The following is a 16,778-nucleotide window of genomic DNA, read 5'->3' on the forward strand; positions in this document are numbered from 1 at the left end:
GATAAATTTCACAGATTTCTTGTGCGGATGGTTCGAATATAAAACCCTTCATGGCAAATTCCACTATACAAGCTTCGCAGCCGTACTTCTCCATCCCTTTGATCACAACCCTACTTAAATAATTGCTTCTCTCCTCTCTAGATCCTTTGATTCAAATTTTGTGATATTTTACTTTGCTTCGATCACTTCGATCACTATATACAATATGTTTTTATCCTACATTCATTCTAAGATCATGACTAGGACTAGCATATATACATTCTGATAACCATAACAAACTTTCTTTCACTCCAAGTCTCCAAGTAACTAATAGGAAGTTTCTATTTGATTTAATTAATTAATTGTGCTTTTTTTTTTTTCCTTCATTTTTTCATGGGTTTAATTAAATAATTAGGTTGTGACATTTGAAATTTGGATTCGAAATATGTTCTTTTTTTTTTCGATACCCAAATTTAAAATGTGTATTCATCACCCTCATATTCTTTTTACAATAAAAGTAATACATGTAATATATTTATTGATATACATTAAAATAAAGTAAGTAACTTGAATTTCAAAAATATTTGAAACCATTTTAAATTAATATTCAGTATAATTAAATATTCAAAAATAAAGCTAGAATGTTTAACACCATTATAAAATAGAGATTTTGCCATCTATATTACTTTTTGGATCTTATTTACAAATATGCTATCCTCTCTAGAATCTTTCAAATATATCATATTTTGAATCTTATTTTCAAAAATACTACCTTCTCTGCTTCACCTTTTCATCTCTTTATTACTTATTTCTCCTCCTCTCTCACCTCACTCCCTCTCTCTCAGATTTACCCTCTCAATTAATTGAAGCAATTCGAGCTTTTTAGCTCATTCTTCATTTCAATATCTCAAATTCGATCTCATTTTTAGTTGAGATCAATAACTAGAAACTCGATCGTCACATGAGTGCTCATCCATCGGAGTTTTTCCCTACCCTACTTTTCCTTTCGCTTCAAGCTTCAATGGCTGCACCGTACGCGCCGCCGTTTTCATTCCATGGTCCTCCGCCTTCGATGGACCCACGCGGTCATCATTATAATTCCCACTCCCGTTTCCGAATTCTTAATCTAGTTTTTAGTTTTGAGTTGCTAGATAAATTTTGAGTTGCTTTCGAGTTGATTTCTAGGTTGTCGTTTTAGTTGATTTTAGGTTGCAATATTTGGCACTGCAGGGGTTAATAATCAAGTGAGTCATCAAAGTGGGTTGTATATATCAAGTTGGTCACTGAACTCAAAACGATCTCAAATTGGTCACTTAAGTTAGGTACATATATCACTAAATACGAGTTCAAGGAGTAAATATATTATTTATAGAGTTTTACACATTATTCTTGAATGTTATCACAACTAAGTACAAGATTATGACTTATAATATTTATCATAATGTACTTCTGAATTTATCAAGTTTCTTTACTATTTATTTTTAATTAAAACAAAGAAATAACTATATAATAAAAAATAAGTAATAAATAAACTTGATAAAATTTTAATATATTATCATAAATACTAGGAGTCATAACCTTGTACTTAGTTGTGGTAACAATCAAAAATAACGTGTAAATCATTATAAATAATTTTTTTTACTCCTTGAGTTCATAATTAAAGATACTTGTAACTGACTTCAGTGACCAATTTGAGACGGTTTTGAGTTCAGTGACCAACTTGATATATCGAGTTCACTTTGGTGACTCACTTGATTATTAACCCTTTTTCTGTCTTGCAACTGGTTGCAACTGATTATGCAAATAAATTCAATTTTTAATTTTTTTTTTCAAATTTGCATTTCTGGTTGCATATGGTTACCGGTAGTTGCAGTCTGCGGGTGTACACGGGTATCGAGCTTGAATTGTTTTGGTCAGTAGTGCAGGCTTTTTAAGATGTTATAGTGCTTAACTCATTTTGTATATACTAGTATTTCACTTGCTTGCTTGCTGTAGTACATTTAGTTAAAATTTTATCTTTTGATGTGTCGATATTTGATTTTGCTAGATTATGGAAAAGAAATTATTTTATATTTCATAACCCGATCTGGACCGATCCGAACCGATGTAATACAAATTGGTTTGGGTTATAAATTTATTTTTTATGGTTTGGGTTGAGAATTTGAAAACCCGATTTAATTGGATTGGGTCGTTAAATTTCTTTAACCCGCCCAACCCGAACCGTGTACACTCCTAGTTGCAGATATGGTTGCATATGCAACCACCGTATTTTTAGAAATATTTTCAGGAATATAGTATTTTTGCAATTTATTTTAAAAAGTAATAGTATTTTAGAAAAAATTCTTTTAAACTTGATTATGTATATAAAAAGCTCAAAATATTATATAAATATGAAATTTTTATCTAAATAAATCCTTATTTCCCTATATCCAATATCTCAAAATAACAATAGTTCTAATTTTTTACAATTTATTTGACTTTTGAAAATAACATACATTCACTTATGTCTTTTTCTATATAAATATGTAGAGGTTAAGTTTTTATTGAAAAAATAGAGAATAGATTCACATATTTCCTATTATATACAAAAATAAGTGGTTTAAGTTTTTATTAAAAAAATATTACCCAAGAAAATATATGAAAAATTATGTCGATTTAACATCTCAAATTACCTGCAAAATGTGGAAAATGAATATAAAAGTCAGGTAAAACATTATTTTGCTATATATACATGCCGCCCACAATATCTAAAGTGAACAAATAGCTAGTAATGCTACATGTACAAAATTATTGAATATAAATTTTGTATAAAAATTGTTTTAATCCATGATATTAATGCAGAAGGAGACTTCATTTCAATTAATTAAAACCTTACACATATCATTTTGTCAAAGATTTTATACGAAATTTTGTAAATGAAGCATTTTCTTAAACAAAATGTCACTCATGTCCAAGAAGAAAGGCTTAAAAACTTTTAACCCTTGTAATCTGGGAGTATTTTTCTGAGATTTTCAATATTTTAACTAGGCTCATTCTCATTCAACCTAACGAGTATCCATTAAATTCAGATAGATTAACCATGGTGTAGGGGTGAAACTCTGAGCCTGTTTGCCTGGGCTTAAAACCCGGGTTTTAAGTTATCTCTGTTTTTAAGCTATTTGTGTAATAAGCCGGAAGTTAGCTTAAAGTCGGGAATAAACCAGAATCTAACTTAAAACTTGAAGTTAGTTTGATGTACTTTTTTCCGTGACTAATTTTTTTTTGATAAAAATTACTCCTAAGTCATAAATTACTCATAAATCATTTTTATTTTTATTATTATATTTTTAATAACTCATAAGTTATTAAAAATTAAAAATTAAAAATATAATAATAGTTGCTAGTGAAGACTCCAAAAAAACTCCTCAAAATACCCACTAATTAGCCTGCCCCGTTACCCATTAACCCGTTAACCCGTTCACCTTTTTCAGTATTTTCTTTTCGATAATTAATCAGCATACTCTGGGAGGCTACTTTCACGCAGCAGTTTGTTCCACCTCTTCTTAATTTCAAATTCAAATTCCGATTCATCAGCAGTTTATCAAAAATCAGTCACCGTCGTGCCGCACAATTCGTGCTACACGGATCAAGGATTGCAATATGCGTTTCTTCGTAGTAATCAATGGACAAGACACCATCCCCGCAATCCAATGCTCCGCAGTCGACAAGTAGGTTAAACTGTAACTACACACATGCTTTCTGATTTGTGTTTAGGCTAGACTGCCAAAAAAGATGATATATCTTATCCAAGTGTATGGTCCTATATGTGCCTTCTGTGTAGATTCTGACATGGTTTTATTATGAGTTCATCAATTAGTACTCTTTTTTATTGCATTTTTAGGTTACAAATCTAAGCTTTTGTCTAATGGGTCGATTATAATGTGTTTGATGCAGGTTCTGCATGAAAAATTAGGTTCCTAAATTTCACAATTATGTTACAGAAATCTGAGATCAATCGTCTTAATCATGGTCATCCGGCTCTATAAACATTCAAATTGATGTTCGTAGATTCTGCAAGAACTCCAGACACATCTTCGAATTCCGGGTTAGTTTCAGTGCTTTTGATCGTATTACATTATGATCATAATTGTAAACCGGTTCCAGAAAAGTCATGGTTTTCATTCTTTCACTTTTCATACTTTCATATCATCGTATTGGTAATCGAAGTTGAGTCGAAGATATACAAATTTTTGTTTGGTAGATAGATTTATGATATATTTTTGTTTGGTAGATAGATATGATATATTTATTTTTATTGATTTAGGCTAACTTGAGTTTTGTAGTTTTCGTAAGGTATATGGGAGTATGTTATAGTTTAATTCAATAGGTGCTACACACTCCGTATATAATTCTTTTCATTTTGGGCTGTCTTGGGTTTTTTAATGAGTGGTAGTTAAGGAACTTTCACTTGCTCATTTATCTAATTAGTTTGAATTATTTTGCAGATAAAGTGCGATTAACAAGATAAATATTTGGAATTTGTTTAAGATACTTCAGTCTGTTATTCAAGTGTATGGATCATCTTTGAATTCTTATGCGATATATGCAGTGAATGTATATGTATGGCGATGAAATCTGTCACAATATTAATACACCAGTCGCAGGTACAATTTTGTTGAAGGAAATAGATATAGCAATTCATTCTCCAAATCAGTGATCAATTCATATAGCAGTCTCCGTTTCAGGACGAAAGCGTTGTGGAGGAGGATCAGCACATGACGATTTTTTACTTACCAGATTGGTGAAGTTGCAGCAGCGGGGATTATGGTTCACGTATGGGTCACAATGGAGAAGATGGTACGCGAGAATGATGCTTTTTCAAGAAACGATCAAAGTAGTTGCTCATGGATTCAGAAGCAAATGTTCACTAACTCCGATGGTGAGGTCTTCTCTGCAAACTCTGTCTTTCAGACCGTATAGTATGTACCATGTGCCTTGCAGTAGGTTCTTTTATGTCATTTGCGCTTTCACTTTAATCAATTGGTAATAGAATTCATAGCTGCGATCTCATTATTGCAACCAGGTCAAGTGTGTGCTCTTAATCCGTCTCTCAGCTTCAAAGCTGTTAATATCACTACCCAGGGACAAAGAGAATGACTCTTCTTCTGCATAAAACCAAGTGAATCCAGGTGGCTTACTTTAAGTTAATATGTTAAATTGTCTTTGAAGGCACGACTGTTGTCAATTACCCTTTTTTGTATTCACAGTTCTTGGACTCTTATACTCACATGTCTGTATTAGATACGCAATCCAGCACAAGGACACCACTAAGCACCGTTAACACTAACCAATTCTCTTCAAATTCCATTCAAAGTAGACTCTCATGGAATCAGAATCAAACTGGCACTAACTCTGGTGGTAAGGTCTTCTCTTCAAAATATTTGTTTTAATCCATACAGTCTCATCCACGAGTCTTGCAACCAGTGCTTTTGTGTGATATTGCACGTTCACAGCTAATTAACATGGACCTGTGGACTCATAGCTTTAGTTATATAGTGCAGCAGTCCATGCATTGACTTGCATTTGCATTTTAAAGCATGATGATTTGATATAACTTATAAGTATAATTCATCTGACCAAAGTTATTATGGGACTTCTATTGCGTTGATAGGATTTTACTTATGTAACCAGACATAATATCAAGAAGAGATGAACAAGCTTAGACCAGAATATACAATAACAAAATTGCCACTAAATAAGCCTGCGGAACAGTTATGATAATTTTGTAAAAGAGAATGCTAGCAAGCTTTAAGAATATATTTATATTTATAAAGGGACTCAAGGGATGTGCCTGCCCTTTAAATGCAGAGCCAGAATTGCAGGAGATTCGAGTGACAAGAGAAGATGAAATCCTGATAACGGGTTGTGATGGTCTCTGGGATGTGATGAGCAGCCAGTTTTCTGGTATGAGTCTGAGATCTTTGTATGTGGTTTTATTTTATCCCAGGGAAGAATCGTAAGTTCTCCGCCTTCATATGCCGTCTCTTCCTTCGATAAATGATGGTAAGTTCTTCCACACCCATATTATCCATCTTGCCATTCTGTGATGTGTTGAAGGCTACGAAATGGTTCATGAAAATTTGATTAGACAGGTTTTGATTCATGCATATAAGGTGTTTGATTTATGTTCTTTATGATTTTGTTTGATATTTTAAGATCTTCTTACACCTTTATACTCTTTTTCATTCCAAGTCCCATGTTTTTTCCATTGTAATCTCTCTTCACTTCTATTTATTTGTTCAGTTTTTTTCCAGAATGGGGTAGAAAACTCTGTGGAGATCTATTGTAAACGAGCCTATTATTCATCATAAAAGGTATAACATTTTCTAAATTCTTTTAGCCTACTCAGTTGTTTAAATAATGCACAAGCTGATTCCGTTCAGCTGCTAAGCGTGAAGGACGTGGCCCAAGTTATTGGTGTAGTGCTTAATCATATTGTGCTTAATCATATTGTAGTGTGTTGTTAGTGTATAAGTTAGTCTATATTGCACATAAAAATATCAGTGCAGATTGCTGTTGGCGCTTTTTGGTTGTCTAAAATGATAAGGTTGACAGTGTATGGTGTTAAATATAGCACTTGCAGATTGATGTTATATTAACTTAGAAAATGACACCCGAATGCAATTGTTAAATTATCAAGATAATTTCATTAATATTTTATTTCTAGACTGGAGGGGTCATAATAGGTTCGGGAAATATGTTTATTTGGAACCACAGCAGGTGTTAACAACATCAGTTTCAGGAATCAAGCGAACACACAATGACAGGGGATGAATCCACAGGTATATAGTTACTCACAAATCACATGCACACCGGGTGTTTGATATAATATCTTTCTATTACCGTGATTTCCTGAACTTAGGATCGGATAAATCAAATACTTATGCTATGTTCATAGGAGTTAACTTTTAGTTTTCTTTGGATTATGACCGGCCCTGAGACATTTTTACATTTTTTGTGTTTGTAGGTGCTGGCCTCAAAGCATGTGTAATTCATCCACTATGTTTATTTAATATAATGCCATGATAGATAGATGATTTCCAGTATCTATGATCAGAAAAGCAGGGAATTACCTCATATACATATTTTTTTTAGTTTAGATTACTCAAGTCTATCTTAGGCCTGATATGATACTTATGAATTATGATTAGTTCTTGATCTGTGTGTGTTTGAATTAAAACTAATGATGTTGCTAGATGTTATCTTTCTTAATTACAAGAATGAAGTGAGGCCTTGGTATAGTTGCATAAGATGAGTCAGCAGGTTAAAAGGTTATCCAAAGACCATTTCAGTCTATATTTCACCTTTTTTGTGTCTAAATGACTTCCTAAAGTTGAATGTCTTCTTGATGCTAGGATCAAAGAAGCGAAATGGTGGCGCAGCACTTAATGAGTTCTTGCAGAATATAGTTAAGAATATGCAGGCTGCGAATCTAAATACATCAAGAAGTCCTCTTGGCACACCTGATACTGATATATCTCATAACGATCAAATAATCAAAATCGAATTTATGTTGATGGAAAGGAATTCTGCGATGCCAGAGGTTGTAGAATAATCTGTTCGAGAATGTGTTTTCACGTTCCATGCGTGTGCTAGGTTGGTTTGTTTAGTGTTATGCAATTTAACTGTTAATCCGATATAATGCATTCAGGTTTATGCCGTCGAGGTCTTGGACCTTCTTTGGACAGAGTATGCAGTCATATACATTTTGGTTTAGAGTCTTTGGATTATCAGCGACCCTGTTGTGAGACATTTTTACATTTTTTGTGTTTGTAGGTGCTGGCCTCAAAGCATGTGTAATTCATCCACTCTGTTCATTTGGTCGTGGACCTTCTTTTGATAAAGTATACATGCAGGTTAATGTTGATTTCCAGTTCCACCTTAATAACATCAAGGAGAATGTTCAACCAAATTGACATTTTCCTCATGTTGGCATTGATTATCAAAGACCAAGCATTGATCCAGTGAGCCATCTCCGAAGTAATCTTTCTGTGGAAGCCTTACAAAGTAGTATATAATTTCATTATATGTGTAGATCATAACTTCTCCCGTATGTTGTTAATCAGGACATGAACTTGCCGCGAACATATCCCAACACGCAGCAGCCAACACCTCTGTCAGTAGATCTTCAATTCCAAAGCGGAGAGGATGTGGACCGGGTGTTAACAATGTGATAAACGGTTTAAATACTACAAATGATCATTCCAGACGCTTGGCACCAGGTAATTCTTTGAAGTTTGCGAGCAAATTGTTATCACATCATACTTGAATGTAAATAACTTCTACAATGTAATGTCTGAAATTGTAAATATATGCAGTCTGTGTTCCTTAACGCCTGATATTAACAAAGCACCGGTAGTTGGTAAATTTTACTAGGATGTTTTACTTTCAGGTAGTATTCCGAAATCCTCTAAAGTTATATTATTATCAGCTCCAAAACGTAGAGGAAAAGGTCCGGGAGTGGAGAAAATGTTAAAGCAGAGGAAACATAACATTTACGCTATAGCGTGTATAGTGTTTGTATTTATACCTTAGTGATGATGTAAATATTTATGTTAGTAACTTAGTGGTGATGTTAATATTTATCTTTTACGCGTTCTTTTTAACATAATGTTCCTCCTAATAAAGAAAGTGTTCGCCTTGATATATCAGGTGTGTCGTCTTGGCAAATCTAACATCATATGATCTTAATTATCACATAATGGATGTCGTCTTCCAACAGGTCTGTAATTTCACATGTAAATATTAATTTTCAGACATGCTTGCCATTTTCAGCCCCATCTTCAAAATTTTAAGCTATTTTCACATATTCAAATTTAGTTGTGCTGTTTTGCTAAATCAAAATGAGGTTAAATTCATGCCGATGCATTGAACAGATTAGCAGTTAGCTTTTATACTTTCTTAATCATCTAACGATTTGGGTTAAGGATTCATATATAGCTGATAAAAATATGATATAGTGTTTTTGGATTTGATTGGGATAACAAATTATGAGTTTTGCTGCCTAATATATATGTTGTGTGAAAATTATGAGGATATACTTTTAAGATTTCTGATTGAGAGTAAGAAAGATCCAGAGAAGATGAATAGTTTCCCGTTGCTTGCTGATTTCTGAATTCTGATTGACCACAATATTGTATTTGACCTTCAAGCTGATATCAATTGTACAAAAGGTTTGCCTTTGCTTGCTTTTTCCTCATGGAAGTATATGCTTTTTAGTCTGGAGTATATGTAACTTTTCCTGACTTAACAACTTTAGATTTTTAGTTAAGTGTGTAGAGCAGTAGTTAAGTCATTGCAGGTGCGATGAAAGCTACAGGTGCATGAAAATTGCAGGTGTTACATGGGAGGTTTTTGATCCGTGCACAGAAATGACCCTAGGAGTATTTGATAAGCATGGATCATCAGTGAAGATATGTGAGTGTACGCGGCATATATTCCCTAATGTCCTATGAACTAATATAGTACTTGAGTTTGATCCAGAGAACTAGACTAGAAGCTCTGAAATCTGAAATTTAACTCAGTAATTGTTAAATACTTATATTAGTAATGTTATCGAGTTAATATATTTAGTATACTTAAAATATTTACCTCGACACAGCTACAAGTATATGCTCCAAGACCAGCCTGATTAAGTACAAGAAGCATTTGACTAACATGCATGCTGTCAAGAAATTTGTTCATGAATGGAGTCATGCTGGCCGGAGAATTTTACCTTCATGTGTACATATATCTATATCTCAGTGAATATTTTTTATATTGAAAAGGTTTTGTTTAATGATTCTGGAAAGTATAGTTTTATAACTTATTTTAAGATTACTTTTTTCTGAATAGAAATTTAACTATTAAATTTTTATTCAGAAAAAAAAAATCTTAAAAATAAGTTATAGAACCATATTTTAGAGAAGCATTAAATAGGTTTGCTGAATTTTTAGTCCTCTGTGGGTATGTGGATACATCATACAGTTACGATACCCTGTTTGTATAGGTGACAAGCGACGATGACGTGGACCAAGCATCAGTAATGTTTTAAATCAAAAGAAGATTACACGTGTAGAAACTCCTGATCAAGCTTATACTCCCACTAAATACATGTATGATATCCAAATGTATTTATTTTGTTTTTGTACTTCTTCCCCCTAATAAAAAATTTATTCAATAAGTTTCTCAAATCTGCTCTCTGTCTTCTTTTTACAAGCCACACACGATAGTGGAACGACATACGAAAGAACTCAACTCTTCAGTGCTAGAGGACAGAGATGTACACCTGTGACAACATCAAACATATATTAAGATAAGAATACAAAGATTGGTCGTCTATCCTCATTTGTTACATCTGCACTGAGGACTTCAGATTCATGTTTAACCTCGGACAATTTTCACCATGGCTCTACTTCCGGGGTTAAAATTTTGATTCAGACATTTAACGAAGCAGATGAGCCTTCTAATTTTGATCAGCCGTTGTGTGATGAAGGTGCATATTTTCTCAATACTTCTACAAAGTTTGGAATATATACAAGCACTGTCATTATGTATCACTCAATATAAAATGCACGCAAGAAAATGTACGACTTGATCAACTATGTGGATCTATATTTTGACTGTCAATGTTAGTACTCGGCATCAGAACCACAAATAAGATATATTTTAAACTATGATATAAATATATGATATATTTTTAAGATTTATTAATATATTAATGATTAATGATTAATGTTATATTAATATTAATATAATAATAATAAAGAATTATAACACTAAGAAATAATTAAATACATACATATACATACATATATATATATATATATATATATATATATTATTGTTGAGGATATAGGATATAGTAATAATAATAATAAGAAGAAGAATAAGAATATGAATCATAAATAAAAATAAAAATAATAAAAAATCATTCATCTTTAATTGGTAATTAGAAAAAATATGATAATTGTTTTAAGATTGGATACACTAAGTAGGCAATATCTAAACTAACCCTTCTGGGCTCAAAACTTTTGGGTTTGTTAAACAGTACATGTCATTGTGTGACTACTGCTTATCATACATTTGATATAAGTATCTGCAAATAGATTACCTTCTGATGTAAGAAGTCGATGAAGTGATGCAACAATGAACAAATGACATGCATGCAGACATGTATAATTGGATGCTAAATGCTAAGGCCATGTCAGGAAAGTGCAGAAATAAATTTTGTTCTGAGCGCAATGCTTTTACTGCTTCATCCTAGCCTGTTAAGAAATAATTTGATGGCTTATCTATTATATTGCGCAGACTGACTCCCACAGGCAGACTTCATAAGGAAAAAGTTCACATTCAAGAACTATTTTGACATACGGATATTCCACAAGAGAACTGCTACCTTAGAAGTTATAGTGTCACTCATTGCACTATCACACTATGTAAAAACTAAAACTTAAAACACGCCATTGTCATGGTGAATGGTCAGGCTACATTCATGAAATATGCCCAATGAATTTACACTTAAAACTGACAACATCTTCACATGGAAATGTCAGGTTTGTCTAAAAGGGAAAATTAAAATCAATGTTTTAATTATTTTCCTTTACATCATCATCTCAATTCATAGGTAAATAAAGGCATGGAAATTACTATAAAAATTTGTCATTGCAGATGCTGCGGTGCTCCTTTTAAAGAGCTGCAAATATTGGAGAGCATCTCAAATCCATCAGGTAAATGTTTACCAAAGTGTCCGTTTCCATGACTTCTAATTTGCTGATATGTATTTACCTATCTCAGATATCAATTCCTGCACAGGTTCAATGCATGACGATAAAGAAATCAAGTTATCTGGACAAGGTATCTTATTCTTATCATTATCTTATCATCTTTATATTTGTTATATTATAAGATTGGAATGACAATTTAATCTTATATTTATGCTTGCAAATTAAATACATTAATGCTTTATGTAAATTCATGTAACCAGGGTCCTTAGATCCTTGGAAACAATAGATCATATATTATTAGTTAACCAATATAAGTTACTGCATGATTCAATTTTTCTGTTATTTCTATTGTTATAACTTATTTTTTGTACTTAGGCTTCCAAGAAGGAGATGAAACAACAATGGTTGGAAGGGTTACCTGTCAGTTGGTTCGCCAGAGATAAAAGAAGACTGGTGGAAAGCCTGAATCTCCCTCAAAAGCAGATCCTAACACGAAGTATGCAGTAGATCCTATGAAGCCTTAGGATGTAAGTTTTCTCCCCTATCCCCTTAACCTGGCTCACATACCACACTCACAGTGATGTTTAACTAATCTTTTTTCTATGGTGGATGAATATAAAAGGAATTTTAATAGTAAGTACTCCTATTATATATTAGTGTCGAGAAACTAATGTCTATATATACTATATACACTTGGTTAAACAAAAGTCACAGTGTTGCATAATGAATCCTATTTTTTTTATCAGTAAGTATAGGATTCATGCGTATCCCTCTCTTTCCATGCTTTACTGTGTCAGCTTTTTGACATCATAAATCTTGGCAGTTACGAAATGGTTAGAAAAAGGCTTCAAACCCTCTGTCTCTTTCATTCGATTATCACACCCTCCTCTCTTTCTCTATAAATTCATCTTCTAAGTCTTCTAACATGTCATTCACACACAGGAGGTTGTCCGCATATGATCTCACACGGTTTTACTCAATTTTACCGCGTACACATGGATGGCGTTTGCATTGATTCTCAAATATAATTACTAAAAAACAACAACGCCAGAGAGAGGGGGGGAAGAGAGGGAGAGGTAGAGAAAGAGAGAGAGAGAGACAGGGAGGGGGAGAGAGAGAGAGAGAGAGAGCGAGGGAGGGGGGGAGGGAGGGATTTCGGTGGTAATAGAAAGTCTCATCAGCGGCATTGCATCAGGAGTTGGTTCAGTTATTTTAAAAATATTTGGGTCTCCCCTTGATTTCCTTTAAGAAAATTTTGCAGGTACCCCTTACTGATCAAACATTATGATACAAAAAATTTGTTCCTTCTTTATCTAAACTATATTGTATTAATTTGTATGGACTCAAAGTTATGTACATCAGTAATTGGGCGTTCTGATGAAAATAATAGTTTATGTATCGTTTAGACGCTTTGTAAAATTTCATGTTCATGGTTTGTGGTTCAACTCAGTATGTTCCCCCAACATGGGTTTTCATTTGTTATGTCGAAAATTTCTGCGTTTCCCAGTAATTAATAACTAATTGGTAGGAAGTAATTGAAGTAATAATCTTAGGAAAACTGTTGACAAGGATTAAAGGCACTATGCATGTTCAACTGAAATGGTAGCAATAACAGCAGGTATATAACCAAATACTATGTCTTCGCCTCACTCTTACAGAAGAAATAGATAAACCAGAACATGAAACATAATAGAGCTGAATATATAGTGGACATTGGCGCTCATTTGTATAATCAGAAAACAAATATAAAAATTAAGTTTGTATTAAAGTTTTAAAAGTGGTTCGGTTAAATTGCCACACATCCCCAGACCTAATATGAAGGTTTGCATGCTTGGTGATGCTCAGCACGTGGGAGAGGTATGTGTCTGTATTAATTGTGCTTGAATTTGCATCTAAATTTTCGCAGGCTGCAGTCTTAATGTATTACTAATACAACTTTAATTTTGCAGTCTTATATATTGCCATGTAGTGAAAATTAAAACTAAATCTCAAATTATTGTTTGTTGTTTTGCAAAAATTATCGTTGTGACTATATTCTGCAAAAGGTGTTAACATTTTATATCTACACCCAGGTATCATGAAAATAAATGCCCTGTTGTATGGATCAAATGATGTGAAGAAAATAACCCTTCCACTTTATCAGTATAAGTGATATGTCCAGTATTAGGTGATGGTAGCAGGATCAGGATCGGGTCAGGGTACGAAAACAAAGGAGAGGAGATGTGGTGCATCCTTTGACGGTTTCTCTTCAGAATTTATATAGTTGTACTACAAAGAAGCTGTTATTATCCTGAAATATGATTTGTTCGAAGTGAAATGAATGATTTCATTACTTCTGATTCTGTAACTGGCTCTTTGTAATTTGATTTTTATGCATGTGTTATTCACATGTGTTCATGATTCTAATGTCATTCTTATTCATGACAACAATGGATCAAAATCGGGAGTTTCCATAAAGTGTACAGATTGTCAAGAATTTAGAATGAAAGTGTTAATCAGGCATCCGAGATCCTCTAATTTATCAGATACATACTTACATTTTAAAATTTGAGTTCAATACCACTGACGTGTGTAAAGAAGAGTTGACTTCCAAATTAATATGTTTTAGTGAGCTATACATGTAGTCAATGTGTACCAAATCCAAAAAATATAATTTGTCAGCGTATTAGATTAAATTGTAATATTGAGAAAAAACATAATTCTAATAGTTTGTTCCTTATAAGTAAACATTTTTTTTATAACGATGATCGTAAAAAATATATCTCACAGCTTTATTTACTGGTCTTACAGCCATCTATTTATTTTTTAAAAAAAAAATTGGATCAATAGTTCGAATAGATAAATATATTTATTTTTTCGGATTTTTGGATCAATAGTTCGAATAGATAAATATATTTATTTTTTCGGATCACTACAAATATATGTGAATTCTTCGTAACAAGGGAAGTATTCATGGTCATCCTTTCGCAGTTGCTGGTATTAATATTATTAATTCACATATTTTTAAAACATATTTGAAATGCTTGATTTTATTTATTTTAAACAATTTTAATGGGAGCTCGCGAAGCGCGGGCATAATTCCCTAGTAAGTTATTAATAAGTCAAAATTACCCAAACAGAAATTTCAAACTCTCAACTTATCAAATAAGTCACGTTAAATCATAAGTAATTTATAAACTCAGCCAGACAGAGTTTATAACGGGTCATCTTGACAACTCCTGTTAAGGTAAAGTATTACCGTCCCTTTAAGCCTTAAAAAAAATACACATCCAACATATACTTTTAAAACATCTCAAACAAAAACACCTCAAGAAGAAAGCAAAGGACGAATACGCTAATCGTTGATTCTCTATCAAAATATGTACAATGCTAGTGATACACAGATAAAAACAAAAATAAATTAAACAACTAGGTTCCTTTTATCTTCAAAATATTCTGAAAATGTTGTAACAGCAGGGAATGTGACCATAAGCTATATGAAATGAAGATTAGTGCCAACTGCCAAGAGTTGGAGAGTCTACTAAATAAAGGATCTGAGTTCGTATGTTTCCATTTTAGTTTAACATCCCATGCAATATCCTATTTTTAACACAATATTTCTGCACCTCTTTATCACCAAGATTCACTCACTTATAACTGAAAGTTGCAGAGACTATTATTCTTCCAAGCGCATATAAATTTGAACACACAATGTTTTCGAAAGTTTTCAGCCAACAGGGCTTGCCGTATGGTTCAGAAAATCGGCACTTTCTGCCAATGCCGGAAACTGTAGAATCCAGCTGCATTTCAGTTTCCCAAGAAGATTACAGCTTCAGTATATTTACTGCACACGGGTTCAACAATTACGGCTTCAACGTTTCACACAGATATGCAGCACACCTTTCACACACGTAGATGACATGTTGATTGTGGGAAAAGATGCAACAAAAATAAATCAGTTGAAAAAGGAGCTCTCCAATCATTTTGATATGAAAGATTTAGGACCAGCTCAACAGATCTTGGGCATGCAAATAATTCGAGACAGGAAGAATCAAAGGTTATGGCTATCTCAGGAGAAGTATGTTGAACGAGTGATTAAAAGGTTCAACATGGAGAAAGCCAAACCAGTTAGCATTCCACTAGGAAACCAGTTCAAACTGAGCAAGAAATCATGCCCCTCATCTAAGAAAGAGATGGAAGAAATGTCAAAGATACCTTATTCTTCTGCAGTTGGGAGCCTGATGTATGCTATGGTTTGTACGCGGCCAGATATTGCTCATGCAGTTGGAATGGTAAGTCGATTTCTTTCCAATCCTGAAAAGGAACACTGGGAGGCTGTTAAGTGGATTCTCAGGTATCTTAAAGGTACACTGAATATGTGTCTATGCTACGGGGGAGCTAATACAGTCTTGGAAGGATATACAGATGCAGATATGGCTGGAGATATCGATAGTATAAAATCAACTTCAGGTTTTCTTTACACTTTTGCAGGGGGAGCTTGTGTCATGGCAATCAAGATTGCAGAAGTGTGTTGCATTATCCACCACAGAGGCAGAATACATTGCAGTATCTGAAGCCAAAAAAGAAATGTTATGGTTAAAGCGATTTCTCCAAGAGCTGGGTATTTAATCAAGAGGACTACAAGGTACATTGTGATAGTCAGAGTGCTTTGGACTTGAGCAAGAATTCAATGTACCATTCCCGGACGAAACATATTGACGTTCGCTATCACTGGATACGTGAGGTGATGAACAAACAACTACTAAGACTAGTCAAGATTCACACAGAAGAGAATCCAGCAGACATGTTAACTAAAGCGGTTACCTGGGAAAAGATAGAAGTTTGCCGTGACATAATTGGCATGGATAATAAATGATCAATGGTTCAAGATACAGCTGGAGGGGGAGAATTGTAGAATTTAGCTGCATTTCAGTTTCCCAAGAAGATTACAGCTTCAGTATATTTACTGCACACGGGTTCAACAATTACGGCTTCAACGTTTCACACAGATATGCAGCACACCTTTCACACACTCATCAAGGCTGAAGGCTAGCTATAAATAGAACCTTTCACTCT

At 33.4% G+C, this 16,778-nt stretch overlaps 1 protein-coding gene across 50 annotated transcripts; it reads left to right on the forward strand.

The window, feature by feature from the left end:
• The first annotated feature begins 3,394 nt into the window (after window positions 1-3,394).
• LOC108227290 (uncharacterized) lies at window positions 3,395-14,222 on the forward strand. Of its 50 annotated transcripts, none has more exons than XM_064079370.1 (21): window positions 3,396-3,686; window positions 3,913-4,063; window positions 4,464-4,622; window positions 4,704-4,897; window positions 5,042-5,147; window positions 5,260-5,376; window positions 5,827-6,021; window positions 6,262-6,332; window positions 6,736-6,800; window positions 7,374-7,561; window positions 7,670-7,707; window positions 7,795-7,998; window positions 8,085-8,240; window positions 8,671-9,435; window positions 9,620-9,741; window positions 10,007-10,112; window positions 10,217-10,492; window positions 11,668-11,726; window positions 11,812-11,853; window positions 12,099-12,250; window positions 13,796-14,222. In XM_064079370.1, the coding sequence occupies exons 9-12, from the start codon at window positions 6,779-6,781 to the stop codon at window positions 7,856-7,858; spliced, it is 312 nt and encodes a 103-aa protein (XP_063935440.1). In that variant the 5' UTR covers window positions 3,396-3,686; window positions 3,913-4,063; window positions 4,464-4,622; window positions 4,704-4,897; window positions 5,042-5,147; window positions 5,260-5,376; window positions 5,827-6,021; window positions 6,262-6,332; window positions 6,736-6,778; the 3' UTR covers window positions 7,859-7,998; window positions 8,085-8,240; window positions 8,671-9,435; window positions 9,620-9,741; window positions 10,007-10,112; window positions 10,217-10,492; window positions 11,668-11,726; window positions 11,812-11,853; window positions 12,099-12,250; window positions 13,796-14,222. The 50 variants fall into 50 exon arrangements, 10 of the variants coding, with proteins under 10 accessions (XP_063935439.1, XP_063935440.1, XP_063935441.1 ...); XM_064079371.1 differs by having other exon boundaries at window positions 6,739-6,800; XM_064079372.1 differs by having other exon boundaries at window positions 6,273-6,332.
• Window positions 14,223-16,778: the final 2,556 nt, after the last annotated feature.

Source organism: Daucus carota, chromosome 6 (assembly GCF_001625215.2).
Source record: "Daucus carota subsp. sativus chromosome 6, DH1 v3.0, whole genome shotgun sequence".
NCBI classification, from domain to species: domain Eukaryota; kingdom Viridiplantae; phylum Streptophyta; class Magnoliopsida; order Apiales; family Apiaceae; genus Daucus; species Daucus carota.

Excerpts from the sequence above, each read along its gene's own strand:
- LOC108227290 (XM_064079369.1), top strand. The coding sequence starts at position 6,779 with ATGACAGGGGATGAATCCACAG. Across the intron at positions 7,562-7,669 it reads GGAATTCTGCGATGCCAGAG|GTTTATGCCGTCGAGGTCTT; the intron begins GTTGTAGAATAA and ends TAATGCATTCAG. Across the intron at positions 7,708-7,794 it reads TTGGACCTTCTTTGGACAGA|GTGCTGGCCTCAAAGCATGT; the intron begins GTATGCAGTCAT and ends TTGTGTTTGTAG.